The sequence below is a fragment of the Danio rerio genome, chromosome 15 (genome assembly GCF_049306965.1).
Source record: "Danio rerio strain Tuebingen ecotype United States chromosome 15, GRCz12tu, whole genome shotgun sequence".
NCBI lineage: Eukaryota > Metazoa > Chordata > Actinopteri > Cypriniformes > Danionidae > Danio > Danio rerio.
Window position 1 is genome coordinate 30,303,641 of NC_133190.1, and position 23,319 is coordinate 30,326,959.

The 23,319-nt window shown below is 36.4% G+C and overlaps 1 protein-coding gene across 2 annotated transcripts in view; it reads right to left on the reverse strand.

Moving 5' to 3' along the window:
- The window catches only part of LOC141377957 (uncharacterized), a 29,091-nt gene extending 23,112 nt beyond the window's left edge, over positions 1–5,979 (reverse strand). For both annotated transcript variants that reach the window (XM_073924193.1, XM_073924192.1), the window contains exons 1-6: positions 4,560–5,979; positions 3,959–3,991; positions 3,720–3,803; positions 3,553–3,636; positions 3,013–3,096; positions 2,172–2,261 (exon numbers count right to left, since the gene is read on the reverse strand). In XM_073924193.1, coding sequence (XP_073780294.1) covers positions 2,172–2,261; positions 3,013–3,096; positions 3,553–3,636; positions 3,720–3,803; positions 3,959–3,991; positions 4,560–4,682 — 498 coding nt within the window. In that variant the 5' untranslated portion in view covers positions 4,683–5,979. The remainder of the gene's footprint in view (positions 1–2,171; positions 2,262–3,012; positions 3,097–3,552; positions 3,637–3,719; positions 3,804–3,958; positions 3,992–4,559) is intronic.
- Between the last annotated feature and the right edge of the window lie 17,340 nt (positions 5,980–23,319).

The window sequence follows — 23,319 nt, forward strand, 5'->3', positions numbered from 1 at the left end:
GGCAGGGGCCACTTTTACTTTTAGGAGCACACTTTAACATGTATATCACAAAATACTTAAAACATTATTCGAAGTGATTTGGAAGGAAGACAAGTAGGAATCATTAATAAGTGTGTGTATTATAAAGGAGTCATACTCTTCAATCCAGTTTTAAGAAGTGTTCCATCCAAATCATGTGCATAAGTTTGTAGAAGTTATACATTAAAAATACCCTTAAATATAAATTTTAGTACTGCTTCAGTTAACTTGAACAAGTATATTAAAATCTATTTTATTTCCCCTAGTTGTATTAGTATTTTTTTCCAAGTGTGCTTTAAATGCTTAAAAATAGATTAAATCTTTGTAGACTAGAAATATATGTACTGTATATTATTTATTTAAAAACTGTGGGCAATACATTGTAGATTAATTTATTGAACAAATATTATATCAATCTTATTTTTTTATTCAACTATGGGGTGCGGCTATAGGGGGCCTACAAGACATTGTGCCCAGGGGCCTCTGAATTATTAATCCGGGCCTGGTGATGGGAAATTCAGATTTCTAACGCAGATGTCAGGACTCAACATTATGTAGTCAGCAATAGTCATTTCAGTAAATTAAAACATCACCATGATCTGAAAAATGTCTTACAGTAAAGTTTTACAGCCCAACTGAAGCATGATTCACTTATTTAAACTCCATTATGATTGTCTGTTATGAAATAAACTTACGTTTTTGACCAGATCCTCTAATTAAGCCCTCGGTTTACCCGCGCTGCAGTTGTTCAAAGTTCAGTGCAGTCATGCATCAGACTGTACGGTTTATGTTTGGTTCACTGAATCGCGCATGCGCAGTATTATCGGTTTACTGCTTCTTAATGTAACGTTACTGTTCTAATAACTCAATGAGAGTATTTATTGGATTATTTAGAGTCAGAGGGGGGTATAATGCTGCGTTCACACCAGAAGCGGAACACGCGTCAAGCGCAAGTGATTTACATGTTAAGGCAATGCAAACGCGCGAATAGACATCCTGCGGCACGAATGAAGCGAATTGCGCGGTGCGAATGGCGCGATACACGCGAATGGCGTGGCACAAATAAAGCGTTTTGCGTGTTTGACACGTGTTTCGGGCAAATCTCTCGAGTTTGAAAATCTGAACTTCAGCGGACATTCGCGCCGCGTTAACCAATCAGGAGCTGTTCTTGTAGGGGCCTGGTTGTGACGCATCACTTGTTGTCGGTGTCCCAGGGGAAATCCTCCAGCCGACACAGACAACAGTTCATCAAACTAGGCTTGGGTCTGTCAGAAGCACCGCTGAAAGCCTCCGTCATCCAGGTTTAGTTTCTGGAGGAGTTTATAAGCTCACAGGGCTGGATGCACCTCTAAAAGGATGTAGTGGACTCAGACACGGCCCTAAACGTATCGACGCTGTTTTACAGCCTTCATAAAGCACAAACACTGTTATTTTCTTCATAAAATCCATGTTAGCCATTTAGCTATGAAGCTAGAGTCAAGGGGCAGACAGAAGCCCTGCCCATCACGCCAATCCGCGTCTGTTTCTGAAGTGAATTTGACACGCGAATGAAGCGGGTTTGACGCGCGAATGAAGCGAGTAAACTCAAATGTTCACGTGGCAATTTACGCGCGAATAACGTGATTTATCCGGGCGTTCCGCGTTTGGTGTGAACACAGCATTAGACTTGTTATAAAAGTAAGTAGTTGGTGGATAAGTGCTTACTGGAGACATGAATAGTTTAAAAAAATTTACTTCTAAAAATGCTTACAGTAAGATTATGTATTAAATACATTTACAAATACGAAAACAGAGGTTTTTGCAATAATTCTAGTTAGTTTTGTATGTACACAATACAGTTTCAGTTAGTTCTAGTTTAAAAAATAAATTAAAAAAAAAACTCGTTTTTATTTCAGTTACCGACAATTATTTTACATTTTAGTTTTCGTTTTATCGTTCGTTTTCGTTAACTATAATAAACCTTGGTTTAGTGATGGTGTGAGACAACGCCTATGTGTGCCTTTCATGCACCCCTTTGATTCTTACGTTCTTATTGCAGCACCGAAATTCATATGCCGATTTGATCCGGTACATACCGGTTACCAAGGTACCGGTGCTATAATGACACTGAGTTTCAGTACCCAACCCTAATTAACACTCTGTTAATCAGTTACCTGCTCGTTATCATAATCATCCTCTCTCTCAGCCTGGCCAGGGTGGTGATGCTCTTTCAGTCTCTTTCTGTCTTGAGCTTTCTCTGATATCTGTGTGAATATGTAGTGTTAGACACTCAATAACTATGGCAAGCCATTTTAGCATTTAAACCTTTGTTCTGACTATCCATAAATATATTTAGAGATATCTCCATTTATATTTTGACTAGTCATAATTATAATTCGACTAGTCAAAATGACAATTAGAGATATCTGCAATTACAATTGTACTAGTACGAAATCAGATTGGAGATATCTGCAAATATATTATGACTAGTCATATTCCTCCATTGAAAAATATTTGCAGATATCTTAAATTGGATTCAAAACTCATTTAGAGATATCTACAACTGTAATTCGACTAGTAGTAAATTAATTAGAGATCTTCAAATATATTTGTAGATATCTCTAAATATGACGAATTAAAAATATCTCTAAATGTATTATGACTAGTAAAAACTCAGTTAGAGATATCTCTTATTACAATTATTACTAGTCAATTCATTTAGAGATATTTGCAAATATTTTTCAATGGAAGTCAATGGAGGAATATGACTAGTCATAATATATTTGCAGATATCTCCAATCTGATTTCGTACTAGTACAATTGTAATTGCAGATATCTCTAATTGTCATTCTGACTAGTCGAATTATAATTATGACTAGTCAAAATATAATTAGAGATATCTCTAAATATATTTGTGGATAGTCAGAACAAAGGTTTAAATGCTAAAATGGCCTGCCATAATTAACAATCATATGGGGTCCATTACCCATCATTAACACTCTGTTAATCAGTTACCTGCTCGTCATGATTATCTCTCTCAGCCTGGCCAGGGTGGTGATGCTCTTTCGGTCTCTTTCTGTCTTGAGCTTTCTCTGATATCTGTGTGAATATGTAGTGTTAGACACTCAACAACAATCATATGGGGTCCATTACCCATCATTAGAGCTGCAGGATTCTGGCTAAAATGAGAATCGCGATTTTTTTTTTGCTTAAAATAAAGATCACGATTTTCTCACGATTCTGTAGATGTAAAATAAAGGTTAATATGAGTCGGCAATTATTATTGTTTCTCAAACTTATGGTATAACAACAACAATATTAATATTATGTGTAGATCTACTGGTTTCTATAAATAATTATATTCTACTCATAATAATTCTAATGTTGAATTATGTTTGAGATAAAGGCCTATGCTTGCAATCTGTCATTGAGAACATTATTAGACGATTAAATTCACAGGTAAAAATCAACATATAGGGGTTGAATCGAGATCGCCATCTTTATACGATTAATTGTGCAGCTCTACCCATCATTAACACTCAGTTAATCATTTACCTGCTCGTTATCATCCTCTCTCTCAGCCTGGCCAGGGTGGTGATGCTCTTTCAGTCTCTTTCTGTCTTGAGCTTTCTCTGACACCTGTGTGAATATGTAGTGTTAGACACTCAACAACAATCATATGGTGTCCATTACACATCATTAACACTCAGTTAATCAGTTACCTGCTCGTTATCATCATCTCTCTCAGCCTGGCCAGGGTGGTGATGCTCTTTCACTCTCTTTCTGTCTTGAGCTTTCTTTGATATCTGTAAGAAAGTGTAATTATTTGTTTTAGATTTGTTGAATCTGTTTCGGGATTTACATTAATATTTATTAAGCAGCAGGTTTAATAGGTTTTAATATTTTTAATTAACATCAGAAAATCAGTGGTGCATTAAACTACAACAATTTGTAACGTTACCTGCTTATTTCCAGAAGGGTTTTTCCCCATTATCTGTAAAACAAAACAATTACCTTTCAGCAAGATCACCACACATTATTTTTAAATTACAGTGGTATGAATATTGTTTTTAAATAGTGTCAACATGAATGCATTAAATATTACTAGTATCACAATAAATGACCTAAATGACATATTAATTTGTTTAATTCAAGATATTTTTGCTAATTGCTCCTACAATTTAGCTTAAATTAATTTAAAAACAGAGTGAGGCATCAACTTGATAACTTTGAAGTTTCATTGCACTTACTAATTTCACCACGATTATCATACCATAAATAGAAAATGTATCCATGTTACAGTTTCATAGAAAATCATAAAAAATACTTTTGCCGGGTTTTCACAGCCAGGGTCACCTTTATGCTGCAAAAACGACTCTAATAATCCATTAATCATCAAAATTGTTACCAAATTTCAGTAGTTTATTTGAAGCACGTGTAATGACCAACTAATGTTAATTAAGCTAATGCTAACGTTAGCTAAATGACAACGAGGAAGGCTGGGCCAGACTATAAAACACCTCAGACTTGTTTAACGTTAATTGAAATTAATTAGGACTCACCTGTGATATTGATGGATCTCTTTTCAGCTGTTTTTCCTCGTTGGCTTTGTCGTATCTTCGAGCGCATGTCTCGTGATGGGCTCTGAGAATTTGCAGCCTCCGTGACATGCGTTCACCTGCCATAATTCTGATTCCGCGAAAATGATCGATTCTGATCCTGTCCCGCTCCCCTCCCCCACTTGCAACTCAGGCTCCCCTCCCCCACTCGCAAATCAAGCTCAGCACAGTCTTAATTGTAGCAATTTCTCAACAGACTTTTACTCGGGTTTAGCATTACCACGACTTTTGCACTTCATTTCACTAGGCTATATATTCATTAATTGGGTTAATATTGTTTTAGACTATTTGTTTTACATTATTTATAAATAAATAATTCATCATTTCATAAATGCAGTTAAAATACTAAATAAATTAAGGTGTGCACAGTAGATAGAATACATTGGATGACATTGGATAAGATATAGGGATGTATTTACTAAAAGGGGTAAACATTTACTGATAAAGTGGTTTTAATATCTTTTTGATTAAGCACTTTATACGTGTTACACATTCACACACAGTATTGTACATACACAGCTAAAGCATAACATTATGACCACCTTCAATTTTACATGACTGTTTTACATTATTTGTAAATAAATAATTTATCATGCAGTTAAACAACAACTTAATTTAAGGTGTATACAGTAGATAGAATACATTGGATGATAAGGAATGATGTAGGGTTGTACTAACTAAAAATGGAAAATATTTAATGATAAAGTGGTTTTAATATATTATTTTCTAATTAAACACATTACAAGTGTCACATCCACAGTGTACAGTATGTACTATATGCATATACATTGTATGAGCATGACATTATTACCACCGGCCTAATATTGTCCCTTCTAGTGTTTGCTGATGCACTGTATGGGACATTCCACCGAATGGGTAACATTTGATTTTATAATTTCTTAAAATTACATTTATTTTTTCATATTTTTTCAACACTGTATTTAGCAACACACATTTTTACAACACTGTATCTAGCAACACACATATTTAACTGTTTGGAATGACTATTGGGCAATCTCAGGCACCTCTGCTTTATTTTTTACAAGGTTTCAAATTTTGGAAAATGATCTATTTTTCTCAGTCCTGTTACTAAAATCAAGTTACTTTTTGAAAGGGTGTTTTAAAAAAAATGTCAACTATTTTGTCTTCCACTCACAAAAGTGTTTATCTTTAAGAAATAGTTGGTAAAATGTTTGAAAAACTTATATTTGTTACAAAAAAATTCACTAAATGTACACAAGGTGTATTTTAAAAAAATGCAAAGACATTTTTAAATTTTACAGGAGACCCAAAGTGCAAGATAAAAAATTTTAAAGTCATGTAATTAAGTCAACTATTGGATAAATGATGATGACAAAAAAAAGTCACTAATTAAAAAAAAAAATATATATATATATATATATATATATATATATATATATATATATATATATATATATATATATATATATATATATATATATATAAAATAACAGGAATGAACACCCAGTAACAGGAATGAATATCCAGACACTGTGGATGTTCAGCTTGCTCTAGTGATAACTGTGGGCTGTGTGGAGGGATGTTTGAGGGCTTCTTTTCTGTCTTTGATGTTATGGTACATCTCTCTCCACTTTTTGCGGCGTCTGCACTTTTCTCTCTGAGGTCATTGATCAGTTTCTTGCTGCCTGACTCTAGGTCCTTCCTGTATCTCTCCGACTTATTCATTCACTTATTTTTTTTCCAGCTTAGTCCCTTTATTAATTAAGGGTCGCAGAGGAATGAACCGCCAACTTATCCAGCATACGTTTTATGCAGCGGATGCACTTCCAGCTGCAACCCAGCACTGGGAAACATCCTTACACACTCATTCACACTCATACCATACACACTCATTCACACTCATACACTAAGGCCAATTTAGCTTCTTCAATTCCTCTCTAGCACATGTGTTTGGACTGTGGGGGAAACATGAGCACCCGGAGGAAACTTACGCCAACACGGGGAGAACATGCAAACTCCACACAGAAACAACCAACTGACCCAGCCGGGGCTCAAACTAGTGACCTTCTTGTTGTGAGGTGATCATGCTACCCACTGCACTACCGTGACACCCTCTTTCAGATTCCTTCTCTGAATATTTCTCTCTTCTCTGCATCATGTTGTTTACAATAAAGTTGTTGCTTTTCTGCAGCACTTACAGGTGGATTGGCACTCTGCAAGTATATAATTCATACATATAATACATGTGATACACTTACCGGCCACTTTATTAGGTACATCTTACTAGTAACTGGTTGGATCCCCTTTTGCCTTCAGATCAGCCTTAATTCTTCATGGTGTAGATTCAACAAGCTACTGGAAATATTCCTCAGAGATTTTGCTCCATATTGACATGATAGCATCACACAGTTGCTGCAGATTTGTCGGCTGCACATCCATGATGCCAACCTCCCGTTCCACCACATCCCAAAGCTGCTCTATTGGATTGAGCTCTGGTGACTGTGGAGGCCGTTTGAGTACAGTGAACTTGTTGTCATATTCAAGAAACCAGTCTGAGATGATTGAGCTTTATGACATGCTGCGTTATCCTGCTGGAAGTAGCCATCAGAAGATGGAGACACTGTGCTCATAAAGGGATGGACATGGTCAGCAGCAATACTCAGGTAGGCTGTGGCGTTGATGCTCAATTGGTACTAATGGACCCAAAGAAAATCTCCCCCACACCATTACACCACCACCACCAGCCTGAACCGCTGATACAAGGCAGGATGATCCATGCTTTCATGTTGTTGAGGCCAAATTATGAGCCGAGCATCCGAATGTGTCAGCAGAAATGGAGACTCATCAGAGCAGCAACGTTTCTCCAATCTTCTATTGTCCAGTTTTGGTGAGTCTGTGTGAATTGTAGCCTCAGTTTCCTGTTCTTAGCTGACAGGAGCGGCACCCGGTGTGCTCTTCTGCTGCTGTAGCCCATCCGCCTCAAGGTTGGCCGTGTTGTGTGTTCAGAGATGCTCTTCTGCAGAGCTCGGTTGTAACGAGTGCTTATTTGAGTTACTGTTGCCTTTCTATCAGCTGGAACCAGTCTGGCCATTCTCCTCTGGCATCAACAAGGCATTTGCGCCCACAGAACTGCCGCTCACTGGATATTTCCTCTTTGTCGGAGCATTCTCTGTAAACCCTAGAGATGGTTGTGCGTGAAAATCCCAGTAGATCAGCAGTTTCTGAAATACTCAGAGCAGCCCGTCTGACAGCAACAACCATGCCACGTTCAAAGTCTCTTAAATCCCCTTTCTTCCCCATTCTGATGCTTGCTTGAACTGCAGCAGATCCTCTTGACCATGTCTACATGCCTAAATGTAGTGAGCTGCTGCCATGTGATTGACGGAGTAGAAATTTGCGTTAACGAGCAGCTGGTCAAGTGTACCTAATAAAGTGGCCAGTGAGTGTATATTTACAATATAAGTAATAATAACTGAAACCTAAAAGATTCAAGTAAATCGTTTTAAATTGACAATGTTTTGCATTATTATATATGCAGCAGAGAATGCAACTCACTCCTGTTACTATTACTCAATCCTGTTATGGCATATATGAGTAACGGGACTGGGTAACAAAAATTATTAAATTCATGTTAAATAGCCACATGGCACACATGCTAATAGCATGAGGATATGGAGCAAGTTTTAGTGGTTTAAAAATTAATAAATAACATCTAAAAATAATTTAAGTAACAGTTAAGATTATTTGTTTAATAGTAAATCATTAATTGGATATAAAACTGCATGTAAATGCAAAAAAACATGTTTTCGAAGGATTTTAAACACAATATATTCTGGCAAATTTTAGACGCAGGGAGTGGGGACATGCAACAACTGCTCTTTTTTAGTGTTCTACATAGTTTTTAAAAATGATTTTAATTATTTATTCTAAATTTTGCAGTTTGTTACATTTGAAGACACTTTGATTATTACTAAAATGTATTTTAGAGTTATTTTCATGCATTTTTATACATTTAATATTCTAGGGAAATAAATGTTACCCATTCTGTGGAATGTCCCTTACATTCTGTCACCTTTCTATCAGAACCACATTAACTTCTTCAGCAGTCATGTGTGGGTAAGACGGCATGGGCCAGCTTCTACTCCCATGAGCATCAGAGCTTGGCTGCCTGTGACAAGCTCCGCTTCACAACTGTTCGCTCTTTGAACAGATTCCACTAGATGAGTGAACTGACCACTACAGAAACACCTCACAAGAGCTGTAGTTTTGAAGATGCACTGACCCAGTCATCTTGCCATCACACTATGGCCCTTATTAAACTCACTCAAATCCTTACACTAGTGCATTTTGCTTTCCAACACATCAACTTTAAGGACAAAATGTCCTCTTCCTGCCTAATATATGCCACCTGCTAAAAGGTGCCTTGAGGAAGAGATGGTCAGTGTTGTTCACTTCACCTGTCTGTGGTCATACTGTGCTGGATCAGTGTGTACTTGGTATATCACAGCCAGTTAGCTTCAACACAACTAGCAGCCTAAACTAAGGCTCATGAGTAATGACCAGAGATGGTTGGGCCTTTGCTGTAGCTAACCTTTACCTGTAAAGCAGCTTGTCATTCATTTTAGAATTGCCTGAACTCTCAAGGACTTTAAATCGTCTCTTTTTCTTTCAAGTTGAGGACAGGGTTATCAACTGTGTTGCTATGAAATATGGGACAAAATTTGACTAGTGCAGCCATGCAAATTAGCATATGCATTCCATCATTCCATCATATTTACATTTACTGTTTAAAGGATACATTCTGTACTGTACATTATTAACAGAAATGAAGACTAAAAACTAAATCAATAAAGCCTTTTCAACACCACTGCTGCTTCAATCTGTGGAGCAACCAATAAACAAGACATTGGGAATAACGTACAGGACAAACCAGGCAAGCTCAACATATGGGATGTCCAGGCTAATACAGGGCGGCTGGCAACCTTAGTTGAGGACACGGCAACTCTACCAGTGTTTTATAATCACAATATATATAAATATAAATTGTGATTTCCTATGTATTATATTACAGTTTTAGTGTTTTAGTTTTACTTTGTGAAATACTTTGATCAACCTTGGTTGTTTTTAAATAAGGTTGACATTGAGAGCTGACATCAAGCCTGACTGGAAGAGTGTTTGAATGCTTCAGTTTATCTTGCATTACTCTTCATTTATCTTACTGGGCACACTTCACTCTCACCCTGCAGTTTTGTACATCTTTCCTCCACACCACTTCTCTAGTGAACAGCTGTTCAGCACTAATGGTGTGCATGTACTCTATAAATCTATCTACTTTTTTGTTATGTCAACCTGTAAAAGTATAGACAGTCTTTTTTGAGTGAACACTAGGAATGGCCAGCGCTTCAGAGCAGCTGACACAGAAGCAGTTCCTTCCCCCAAGCTCCAGCTCCCTCTTAAACAAATAACTGCTCATTAAAAGCATTATTCTACTTTCACTACTCCTATAGTGCCTCTATTATATGTACTTTTATATGTACTTTTATATATTTTATTTTAACATTTATAACACTACCTCTACCTACAGCATGATGCATCTGCACAAGTGTAAATATAATCTGTTAATATGTAAATTCAACTGTAAAATATGGTTATGTACTGCTGGTGACTGATGAGCTAGGGTGAAAAAACATTTGATAAGTTGTAGATATGATGTATTTTCAGATGTTCAGTGAGGCTCAGGTAGAATGAGTGAAATTACATTCATAGATTCATGTTGAGATTAATGTTAATTAAGATAGAATTTAATTAATGATTAATATAAACTGATATATTAAAACATCTAAACTAAACGGCCAGTGAAATGAATCGAGTCAATGATTTCATCACAGAATCATTAGTTGGGTTGAATTGATTTGTTCGAACAACCGATGCTTTCTAGAATGAACTGACGTCTTTACGAACGCTTAATTGATTCACTGATTCACTCGCTAGAATCACTTACATTGATTTGTGAGAGTCATTTTAAACGAACCTTTATTCACGAACAGGACGCGGCTTTGTAAAGAGAATTTAGAGAGTTTTTCTTTGACTTTACTGGAAACTACAGCGACGAAACAGCACAGACAGCCTATGGAATTATAACATCAGGCAAGGTAAGACACTAAACATTTCATTATTGTTGATAGAGATGTCGAGAGGTGCAGTTTTGTCCCGCGATTTCATGGCGATCATACAGGAGTGCTTTCCCTAATGCGGCTAATGCTCGTATTTGAAACAAAATGCTTTTCAAACACCCATAATATGAATTACATTAACTTTAACATTTTAAGCGTGTTATTATGGAGTCTTGATGAACAATTTTAATGGTGTATAATTTCATATGTAATTACATTAAAGCCAGCAGTAACTCAGCCAAGGTTTGTAATGTAGTAAACGTGTAGTAACATGTTCATTGGCAAATTGACTTCACTTGGTTAATTTTCGTGAGGTAGTATTACAAACATGACATTTCAGGTTGCCAACCGGTCTCATATAGTTTAGGTTAATCATGCTTGCATACATTCGGCTCTCCTTCCCCCTCCACGGTGTAGCAATGTGACTGAAACGGCCAATCACAAAAATTCCCCAGCGAGGGAGCAGCCGTCCAATGAAAAAAATCCGCTCTCACTCATGCTCCTCCTCCCGGGATTTTTGATGCAGTACACGTGTGTGACCGATGAGGGAGCTCGCGGTCATAAGGCAAAACACCAATTTTCAGTTTTACTATTGCTGTGAGGACTTTTGCTGAAATTTGCACAGTATCAAGTATAGGCCATTTGGAGGCCATTAAAGCATTTTTATTGTGAGGACCACCTAAATTGTCCTCACAAAGAAAAATGTCCTCACAACATTGGTTGTTTCTCAATAGTTGGTCCTCACAAGTATAGCAAAACCAACACACACACACACACACACACACACACACACACACACACACACACACACAGAGAGAGAGAGAGAGAGAGAGAGAGAGAGAGTAAGAGAGATAGACTGCACTTTCTTTTTCATACAAAATGTAGTAATCCTGGTTAACAATTGTTAAGTAGTACACTTTTAATAACTAATTCTAAGGTGTTTAAGTTACTCTTTCATGGAGGTTACTAGTTTAGCTATGTAATTTGTAGATATGGTTTGCATTTCAACTACTGTATGCTATTTATTTTGCAAATGTAGGATTAAAACAGCAATCTGTCAGTTTCAGTTTATTAAATAGTTAATTATAACTATAATTCTAATATAATATAATATAATATAATATAATATAATATAATATGATATAATATAATATAATATAATATAATATAATATAATATAATATAATATAATATAATATAATATAATATAATATAATATAATATAATATAGATAGCATGATGGCCAAGTTGGAAGCACAACTGTCTAACAGCAAGAAGGTCGCTGGTTCGAGCCCCGGATGGGTCAGTTGGCATTTCTGTGTGGAGGTTGCATGTTCTCCCCGACATAGGTCTGTTCGCGTGGGTTTCCTCCGGGTGCTCTGATTTCCCCCACAAATCCAAAAACATTTGGTAGAGGTGAATTGGGTAAGCTAAATTGTTCGTACGGTATGTGTGATAATGAGTATGCATGAATGTTTCCTAGTGATGGGTTCCGCTGAGTGAAACATACTGTATGCTGGATAAGTTAGCGGTTCATTCCGCTGTAGCGACCTCAGATTAATAAAAGGACTAAGCTGAAACGAAAATGATTGAATAATATAATATATTGAATGAATGACTGAATAATGTATAAATATAATATAATAAATATAATATAATATAATATAATATAATATAATATAATATAATATAATATAATATAATATAATATAATATAATATAATAAATTTAGTTTATAAAATGTTAATAAAGATGGATGATTGGATGGATGGATGGATGTATGGATGTATGGATGGATGGATGGATGGACGGACGGACGGACGGAAAGACAGACAGACAGACAGACATTTTCATAAATGTTTATTCAATAGTTTTTGTACATAGATTCTATAACTTTAAAACAATGCATATATAAAAATGCAACTGTGTTTACTTTCAGGAAGAAACCACTAAAGGATTTCATTATACATTAATATGTGCAAATGAAAATTGAAAACACCGTAAATTAGACCACCCATCAGAGCTGCACGTGTGCGGGGTAAGGGTTGCCCACGACAAGCCTATTTACTGCTCTTGGAAATGACTTATTACTAAAAGGATTATGGTGACACACATACAAACACAAACATGGTAATCCTCATTAAAACTTGGAAAGCCCCACCAATGCAATCCAACAAATGCCCCTGTAGGATGAGCTACGAGCGCAGCAGCCAAAATACAACAGTCCCCATCAGCCCGGAGACATTGGACCCCTCTCATCCGCTCATTTCTGAATACGGGATGCCTGCAACGGGACGGAAGAGAGACAGCAATGAAGAAGGCCCAAGAAAAGAGAAATGCACGACAGAGAGGAAGAAAGACAGAGAAACGCAGCCAACGTGGTCACAGCAGAAGGGCCCCCTGCTTTTGATCTTCCAATTCCAATGTAATAACAGATAAATAGACAAGGCTCTCTGGGATACAATGGCAAACAGCTTGGGCCTGCCAAGGGAAAGGGAGCTAATGCTCTCCCTCATGCACAGCCCCTGCGGCAGGCCTGGCTCTCTCAGCCCCACTGTCACACTGAATGATAAAGCAGACAGATTGCTCCGAACGCCAGACACTTTGATACCCAGCAGCCCCCGAGGCGCAGCCGGAGTGCCTCTTTAGCCATTCACAAGTTAATGTGCCAATTTGTTTTCCAGCGTGCCTCAAGGAGAATTTATGGCGATGGACTGAGAGCAACGGGTAAATACTAATAAAATGCTCTTTTTGCAGCAATTTGTTTAATTGGCCACAGTGGGGATGGGCTCGTTGAGCTGGAGTGAGATGACCCTGAGAAGATGGCACTGCAGATGTTTGCCGTGTCTCCCTTAACGGTAATCTAAACACCCGCATCTCCTCCTCTAATCGGCCACCCGTGGAACCACTTATCACCGTTATATCCTGCTAAACGAACAAACCTAAATGTAAACAAATAATAAAGAGTATATGAATGAAATTCTGACCTTTGGAAAAACAGATCAAAGACTTTTTAGACTTGTCAGGGTGTCCAGCATAATGCAAATAAACCGGTAACACTTTACAATAAGGTTCATTAGTTAATGCATTTACTAACATGAACTAATCATGAACAACACATGCACATCATTTATTAATCATAATTGAACATTTACTAATGCATTATTAACATCCAAGTCCATGCTTGTTAACATTAGTTAATGCACCATGAGTTAACATGAACTAACAATAAACAACTGTATTTTCATTAACTAACATTGACTAACATGAACAAATACAGTAGTAAATGTATTGTTCATTGTTTGTTCATGTTAGTAAATGCATCAATTAACATTAACTAACTAACCTTATTGTAAAGTGTGACCAATAAACCTAAACGGAAATATATAATAAAGAGTATAAGGTTGAATCTCGGACCTTTAGAAGAACATGTGAGAGAGTTTTTAAACTTATCTATAATGCTAAATGAATAAACCTAAATGTAAATAGTCAATAAAGAGTATATGAGTGAAATTCTGATGTTTGGAAGAACAGATCAGAGAGCGTTTGGCCTTGTGTCAGGTGTCCTGTATAATGCTAAATGAATAAACCTATATGTAAATAAATAAGAGTAGGGCTGTGCAGTATTGCAATATGAGTCTATCATTTCTTTTTATGCTCTATTGTTTATTTTGTTATGTCACAAAGGCATTGTAATATTTCAGAATTTATATGACAATATCATCACATTATTATGGGGATGTAAACATAAACATGAATAACAGCATCGTGAGAAAGTTGCAATTTTGCAAGTGCAATGTTTACATGTATTTTATTTTTATGGACCTGTATTCATTAAGTTTGGAAAAGTATTTAATATTTTATAAACATTTACTTTATACTTTTTCATTTTAGTCAAACATTTTTCTCAAGCTCTAAATGAAGTGAGAAATATTACAACATGTAAGAATACATTTCTTAGTGTATACTTTAAAATGTAAAAAATAAACATTTCTTTACATGTGTTCAACATACAGTTGAGGTCAGAATTATTAGGCGCCCTGAATTATAAACCCACCTGTTTATTTTTTTCCCCAATTTCTGTTTAACAGAGAAAACATTTTTTTCAACACATTTCTAAACATAATATTTTTAATAACTCAATAACAATAACTGATTTATTTTATCTTTGCCATGACGACAGTAAATGATATTTGACCAAATATTTTACTAGGCACTTCTATACAGCTTAAAGTGACATTTAAAGGCTAAACTTGGTTAATTAGGTTAACTAGGCAGGTTAGGGTAATCAGACATGTTATTGTATAACCATGGTTTGTTCTGTAGACTATCGAATAATAATATAGCTTAAAGGTGCTAATAGTTTTGACCTAAAAAGGGTTTTAAAAAAAAGTAAAAACAGCTTTCATTCTAGTCAACATAAAACAAAAAAAAAATGTTTCTCCAGAAGAAAAAATATTATCAGACATTCTGTGAAAATGTCCTCACTTTGTTAATCATCTTTTGGAAAACATTTAAATAAGCGGGCTAATAATTCTGACTTCAACTGTATATATAAAATGAATTTACAGAATTAGCACTATTGTATTAGATATCGTTGTCAGGATGAGATGACAAATTTTTGTCATCTTGACCAGCCCTAATAAAAGGTATAAAAGCAAATCTCTGACCTTCAGGAGAACTTGAATGAATGCTAAATAAACAAAAATATACACAATTTTTGTAGTGTATTTAATGCTAAATGAATAAACCTAAAATTTAAATAAAATATAGAGAGTCTAAAGGTGAATTTCTGACCTTTAGCAGGGTATAACAAATTGTGGTGACTTGTGTTCGGTGTCCTCCAATTAGATTTGGTGTGCAAGCTTCTGTTGAAGCTAGCCAGATAGTAATTACAGGCCTCTTTGTTCTGCGCATTATCTCTACAGTTGCACTGTAAATTAGGCATGCAGATTGTAAAAATCAACTAATACTGGATAAATCTACTACACATTGCTTGAGGGAGCCTGTCATTTGCATAAAAGAATTAAGCATTAGGCCTTCATACAATCTTGTTCCCCAGATTAAAATAAGAAGCGATGATTTTGGCTTTACTCCTTAATGAAAAAAAAGTATATGTTGAATTGTAATTATAACTACATATGCAGTATACACAATGTAATGATGCCTTAATAACAAAAGGCGTCATTTTAAAAATAATTTTAAAATATTTTTTACAATTACAATTTCACACAAAACATGTCTTTTTATTCAAAGAAAAAATATTTGTACTTTAAATATGCATCTGTTTCCACACTAAAACAATCTTTAAAAGTTATTTACACATTAACAGTCCTATATGCAATGACATAGTCCAGAAGATCCCTTTTATTGCGAAATGGTTGACATGCATCTCAACCTTCACCAACACTGACTATACACTTACTATGAACACTCTCTTAAAAGATCAATTATTTCTTTCATACAGTGTCTGTGTACATATTAACTAGCAAATTGTAACTGGATTGAACTTATTATATTGCTGAATAAAATTTTGATGGGTTTCTGCATAAACATATCCAATAACATATCATATTTTCTGTGTAAAGGGCTCACATACCTTCACTTTCTGCTACTTCGAGCTTTTCATAAACATGTTTTCCGTGTAATAACTAGCCGGCAGGCAGATTGCTCTCTGCAACTCTCACATGGTCGCCCACTGAAGCTAAGCAGGGCTGCGCTCAGTGAGTACTTGGATAGGAGACCACATGGGAAAGGTTGCAGCTGGAAGTGATGTTAGTGAGGCCAGCTGCCGTCTATGTGGCTCCTAACGCCCCTGTATAGTGAAGCGGACACTATACTACTCAGGGAGTGATGACTGATCCTGAGAGATCCTGACTCTCTGCGGTCATTAAAAATCTCAGAATGTCTTTCGAAAAGAGTAAGGGTTTAACCCCGGCAGCCTGGCCAAATTTGCCCACTGTCCTCTGTCCATCATGGCCTCCTAATCATCCCCATATTAAAATTTTACACCAATCAGCTGGTCTATGGCGCAATTTGGCTGCTGCTCACTGGTGGTGGATGAGGAGATTCCTGCCAATGTGTAAAGCACTTTGAGTGTCTAGAAAAGCGTTATATAAATTTAAGGAATAAAATTAATAATAATAATATTAATTATTATTATTATTATTATTATTACTCATTTGCTTTCATAGATACTCATTATGTTGTACACCTCGGTCTGATTTAGTAACTCATCATCTTGCGATATATTAATACATCAACAACGTATCCCACACAGCAAATTTTATCTGGCCCACACAATCAGGTTTTTCTTGGCCCACATGCTGCTGTGAATTACAGTACATTACTGGACCAAGTCTGGCTTTCAGAAAAGTGCCGAACATGGAGTCTCAGCCAAATTAATAACTCATAACTGGGCCTGAACTTGGCCAGATAGGTTGGTGTGTCACAATTGCAATGGAATTGATAAACCCATGAAGCATTGTACTTTAAGCACACTATGGGCGTGTTTTTTCTCAAAGCGACCGGATGGTTTGAATTTTTTTTTTTACTCAAAAATGATTTTAATGTATTTTAAATGTGGGTCAAGACAGGTCAAATGTACATGGCCCACCAATAAACTTTTAACATCTGGGCCAAATACTACTTTTTACATCTGGCCCAAATCTTGTGTGCCGTCTTGAAGACGGTGCCACCTTAATCTGGGCCAGAATTCTTTGCTACCTGGGATTGTTTTGATTCAGGTTATAGCTTTATTTCTCATTTTACACATTTTTTTACCTCTATCTTTTTACAGTACTGTAATTTGCCAGTATGTTATTTTGAAAAGGTACACAAAGTTCTCTATTTTAGTCTGTCCCAGACTGATTTGTCAATGTTAATATCTAATGTCCCCTAAACCTTTACACAATACATGAAATGCATATATTAAAAATAAAGGTTTAATAAAAGGGTGGAGCCATAGAAGAACTATTTAGAGTTCCAAAAACAATTTTTCATAGTGTGCATTTAAATAATCTACAAAACCCTGTAAAGTAACTTTTTATCGATGGTTTAAACATTTTCCATGGAAACAAATAGAGAAAACAACATTTATTTTCATCCTTTACATTTTCAAATCTGTTTCCCTCCCCCCAAAAAAAATCAGAAGCACAGAGTAGAAAATAAAGCTGAAACAGACAGGAAAAGTGCTGCCAAAATGCGGTCTAAAAAGTGCAGAGGCCTGTGGTGCTGTGGAGAGAGGTGTGTGGGCTCTGATGTCAGCTCGGGCCCTGAGCCTGTGTGTGAGAGGTGTTAATGGGCCCACGCAGGGCCACAGCTGAGCACTGTGCTCAGTCTCGGCTGGTGCGCTCAAGGTCGAGGATTATGCCACGTCCTGTGACCAAACAGATGCTTCTGACAAAACACATCACACCAATAGAGACTCCTCCCCTCCCGCTGTGGGGCCTCATTCAGAGCCAAGATGGAGGAGAGCAGCCACTCTTTTCAGTGTCTCCCTCTTACATCCACACACACTCATCCCAATCAATATGGCACGCTGATAAAGGCGGGAGAACAGCCGGCCTCAGGCGGGCAACAAGAGCCTCAGGCCAGCCATGGGCTATTCTTTACACACACAAACTGATGAAACACAATATTGGCCCCTGTAAATTGCACAAAATACTGAAGCTCTAAAGTGACTTTAGAGGGTGGCGCATAGTGGTTAGTGCTGTCACCTCACAGCAAAAAAGTCTCTGGTTCAAGCCCTGACTGGGTCAGTTGGCATTTCTGTGTGGATTTTGTATGTTCTCAAGCTCAGTGAGGACAAGCATCATTTTGGGCCCCACAGATTTTTGATGCATAAGGAAAAAAAGATATTTGTTAGTACACTGTCATTTAAAAGAAACTATATGCTAACTATATGCTACAAATTCAGCTATCAAAGGCAGTTATTCACAGTCTTGATTTTCCAAACATATCTCCTGCACTTTTGCGAAATTGTGATCGTTGCAGTCGGGGCACCATTGACTTTCATTGTGATGTCATAAACAGTCTAAATACATCCAACGTTGGGCAGTAGCGTCACTACAAGTAGTGGATGACAGTGGAGGAATTATCTGGAAGCAGGACCATACCTCGAAGTACATGTCTTAAAGATAATTTTGATGTTGTGCTCTTGTTAAAGGTTGAATTGGTTTACATTCATTCTCTGTTTATTCTGCAAATGTGTCCAAGTGCACTTAGATGACAAAAAAATATTATAGTAGTTTAATGTAAATACAGTACTTAAAATATACTATGTTGTATATATATTTATAAACCCTTTATTGTTCATACATAGATCACTACAGCCGAATGAACCGCCAACTTATCCAGCATATGTTTTACGTAGCGGATGCCCTTCCAGCTGCAACCCATCACAGGGAAAAACCCATACATTCTCATTCACAAACATAGAGTATGGATGATTTAGCTTACCCAATTCACCTATACAACATGTCTTTGGACATGTGTGGGACACCAAAGCACCCGGAGGAAACCCACATGAACACAGGGAGAACATGCAAACTCCACACAGAAATGCCAATTGAACCAGCCGAACCAGCGACCTTCTTGCTGTTAGGCGAGAGCGCTACCCACTGCGCCACTGCGTCGCCAACCTATATTGTTTTATATTCATAATTTTCAGTAGTAAAAGCTAAAGTATACTATGTTAATTACTATTAGTTCACAATAGTTACTAATAATACTATACTATGTTGTAGAATTAATTAACAGAGTTATAAATACTATATTTCCCCCCTTTTCTATACATTACTGTTGTATTTATATGTGCAACACCTCATTTTTTTGAATTTTTTGTTTTTGCTGTCTAGTAAAATGTGTTTTTGTTTGGAACAGCATATTAATTGCAGTAACGAACTTGTCTTAAAGTTTGATTTAAAAATGAAAACAAAAAAATAGCTTAGATGTAGCTAAGCTGCTTTTGCCATGTAGCTTTTAGCTTAGCTTGCTACATTTCCCAGGAGGTAGATTTCAGTGAAGTTAAGCTACATTTTAAGTAGAGTAACTAATAGCTTAGCTTACTACATTTTCCAAGTAGCTTGCCCAACACTGTATACTTCTAAAAATCCTATTCTGAAAAATGTGACAGAAAAAAGTGACAGAAATGACAGAATTGTAATTTTTAGTTGATTTGCAGATTCCAAAACGAAAAACAAAAATAACAATTTGTAATAAAAAATATTTAAAAACAATGAATTGTGTAGAAATTGTACCTGCAAATTCTCAGTTATGATTCCTACCACACATTTTAAGCCTGTTTAACAGGAACAACAAAGATGCTTCATCATGTAATTTTTCTTCTAACCAGTACACGGTAACCACTAAAGTAAGGCCATTTCAGTTTCTTTCTTTCTTTCTTTTATTTTCCTTTTTTTTTGTGGCCACAGTGTTCCCAAGTATAAGGATTCCCGCAGGGATCTGTGGTGATGCAGGCCACAGTGGAGCAATGGACAGACCCAGGGGAGGTGTGCTGTGATGGGGTAGGGTGAGAGCAGATGTATAGATGTGGTATACCCAAATGACAAGTCCGTTGGACCCTTGGCAAGCCGCAATTAATGACCCATGCACACATTACAGGATGAAAAATGCCCACTGTCCAAGCGGTGCGGCTCTGCTTGGCAGCTGGAATTCTTCATTACTCCAGCTCTGCCATGTGCAGGAAGGGCTGGCAGACATACTGCAACAAACACACACTGCAGAAAACACATAAAGCTGCCATAAGCCAGGCCTATTAACAGAGCTTTTTAAGATTTGGTCATGTATTTATACATGCAGGTTTACTTTTCAAATTCATTGAACTTGAGTTTACATATACGATACAAAATGTAATTTCTATAAATTCTTTAGATTCATGTATTGCTGTGGATCTTGAAATTACTGTGATATTTCTGTCGTTAGTGTTCTCATTTATAGATTTTTTCTAATCATTTTAATGCAAAAAAAAGTTTTAACATTGATAGATTTTATGATTGGTTATTTATTTAATCATTGTTATTGTTAGTTTTTCCCCCTGAGAAATGAGGAAAACCTTTATAATTTGACTTGACCTTTCCTGACAGAATTACTCCTAAATTATAATTACTAAGAGATGTATATACTGTACATCTAAAAGATAAATGTATTTTAGCCTAGTATATGAAACAGCTTTTAGATTAGCATAAAGCTAAATGATTACAACCATTAGGCCTATTTCTGCTACTTAAAGGTGCTATATATACACGTTTTTGATTCTTCTAAAGCCTAAAAATACCACAATATGTTTGCAGACATTTAGGAAACATGCCAAGTGAACATTCTTGTTTATCTGAACCATGCTGAAGTCAGAAATTCTGCTTTACAAAATGTGTTTTCCAGGCCAGAAAGTATTTGAACAGTCTTTGTTTAGGTAACTTTAACCTGCCCAATGCCAGTTAAGACAATTATATTTCAGCACCCCGGGTTGCCTTGTTGGAAAATCGCAATCAGAAAGGTTCTGAAAGCATGCGCCTGTGACTGAAATGTGACCTCCTGTAGACAGTAGCAGACTAGGAAATGAGATGCAGATTCAGTTCCACATTATGTTGAGTACATTGGCAAGATGAGAATAAATGTGAAATAGTTTCATTAAAGCATTCCCAAAATCAGCATTTTAACTCAATATTAATTTTTAATTTTTGTAAAAAAAAAAAAAAAAAACTATAAACTCTATGAATTAATTTAAATTATGTTTCTTTAGCCTTATTAGTAAATAGATAGATTATGAAGTGTTTGATGATGGGTGACCCTTACCTATGCCAGACCTGTGGAGATGAAGGGGCTACCAAGATCAGAGCTCTCACTAGTGCCAATACAAACCCTTCTGACCTAGAGAGTAAATAACCCAATCGATCGCATTACTGTGAGACCAAATCTGTGACAAATTCCTCTTCTAAATGTTGCCATTTAATCAAACGCAACACCCAGCTCTCAATGCCAAGTCACTATGCATCGTATAAAACATATGTCACACATTTATTGGCTACAAAAGGATATAATGTAAAATAGTTGAATGTGAATGCGCATTATCAATCTCTTTAAAAAATAAATAAATAGGCACATAATCTGAAGATCTAAATTGAATACAGTGTGTAACTGCATGAAAAATCACATTAAAAGAGCAGGCTTATCTTATCATCGCCATCTCCTATATCAGGAGATATTGCGTTATAAACAGGCGCATGCTGAGCCACCACTGTTCAGGAATGTTCCCCGTGAAATTCAAGGCTCTTCAGGAAGACGCCAATCACATTCTCAGCATCAACAATAAACTTTTAAAGGCCCAGCTGCTCCTGGTGTTAATTGGCATTTATAAAGTTAACAGATCCTTTTTATGAAGTGGCCAATTATCTGATTAGAGGATACGTTAATTACCAAATGGTGAAAGAGTTGATGAAAAATGTGTGCAATTTGTTTAAAATTACTGTTCGGGTCCCTTACAATATGATTTAACAGGAAAATATCATTACAAGTAAATTAACTTTCTAAGGACACGTCTTATTAAAAGTTAACTTGTTCTCGATGACAATTATCAAGACCTTAATTAAATATAAATGATTGTTTGGCAGGGTGATGCAGTGGCGCAGTGGGTAGCACGTTTGCCTCACAGCAAGAAGGTCGCTGGGTAGCTGGTTCGATCCTCGGCTTAGTTGGCGTTTCTGTGTTGAGTTGGCATGTTCTCCCTGCGTTCGCGTGGGTTTCCTCCGGGTGCTCTGGTTTCCCCCACAGTCCAAAGACATGTGGTACAGGTGAATTGGGTAGGCTAAATTGTGTGTGTGGGTGTGTGTGTGTGTGTGTCCCAGAGATGGGTTGTGGCTGGAAGGGCATCCGCTGCGTAAAAACTTACTGGATAAGTTGGCGGTTCATTACGCTGTGGCGACCCCGGATTAATAAAGGGACTGAGCCGACAAGAAAATGAATGAATGATTGTTTGGCAACTAAATCTATTTCAAGATATCAGAGTTATATGATTATATATCAGAGGCAATGATTATACAAGATTAATATAAATGCTATGGGACTTTACTGGTCTACTAAAATAATGGGTCCCACTTTATATTAAGTGGCCTTAACTAATATGTACTTACACAGAAATTAATAGTTTGTTACAATGTACTTATTGTATAAACATGTATTTGTAATACATGTATTTGTAATAAATACATGTAATACATGTATTTATTGTGTACTTATGCTTTATTAAATACCTGTATATAATTACATCTGTAATTAACTTTTGTAATTACATTTGTAAATACACTGTTGACCCTTCCTTACACCTTAACCCACCCTTAATCCTACCCATACCACCAAACATGTCCATAACCCAACCCCTATCCCAACTCAAGAGCACCACAAGTGTTCTCAAATACATTATGAACACAGTAAATAACTTGTACTTATTTTTTTTGATGCAAGTACATAGTAGTTAAGGACACTTAATATAAAGTGGGACCAAATAATGAAATATAAAAAAGTTGCAAATA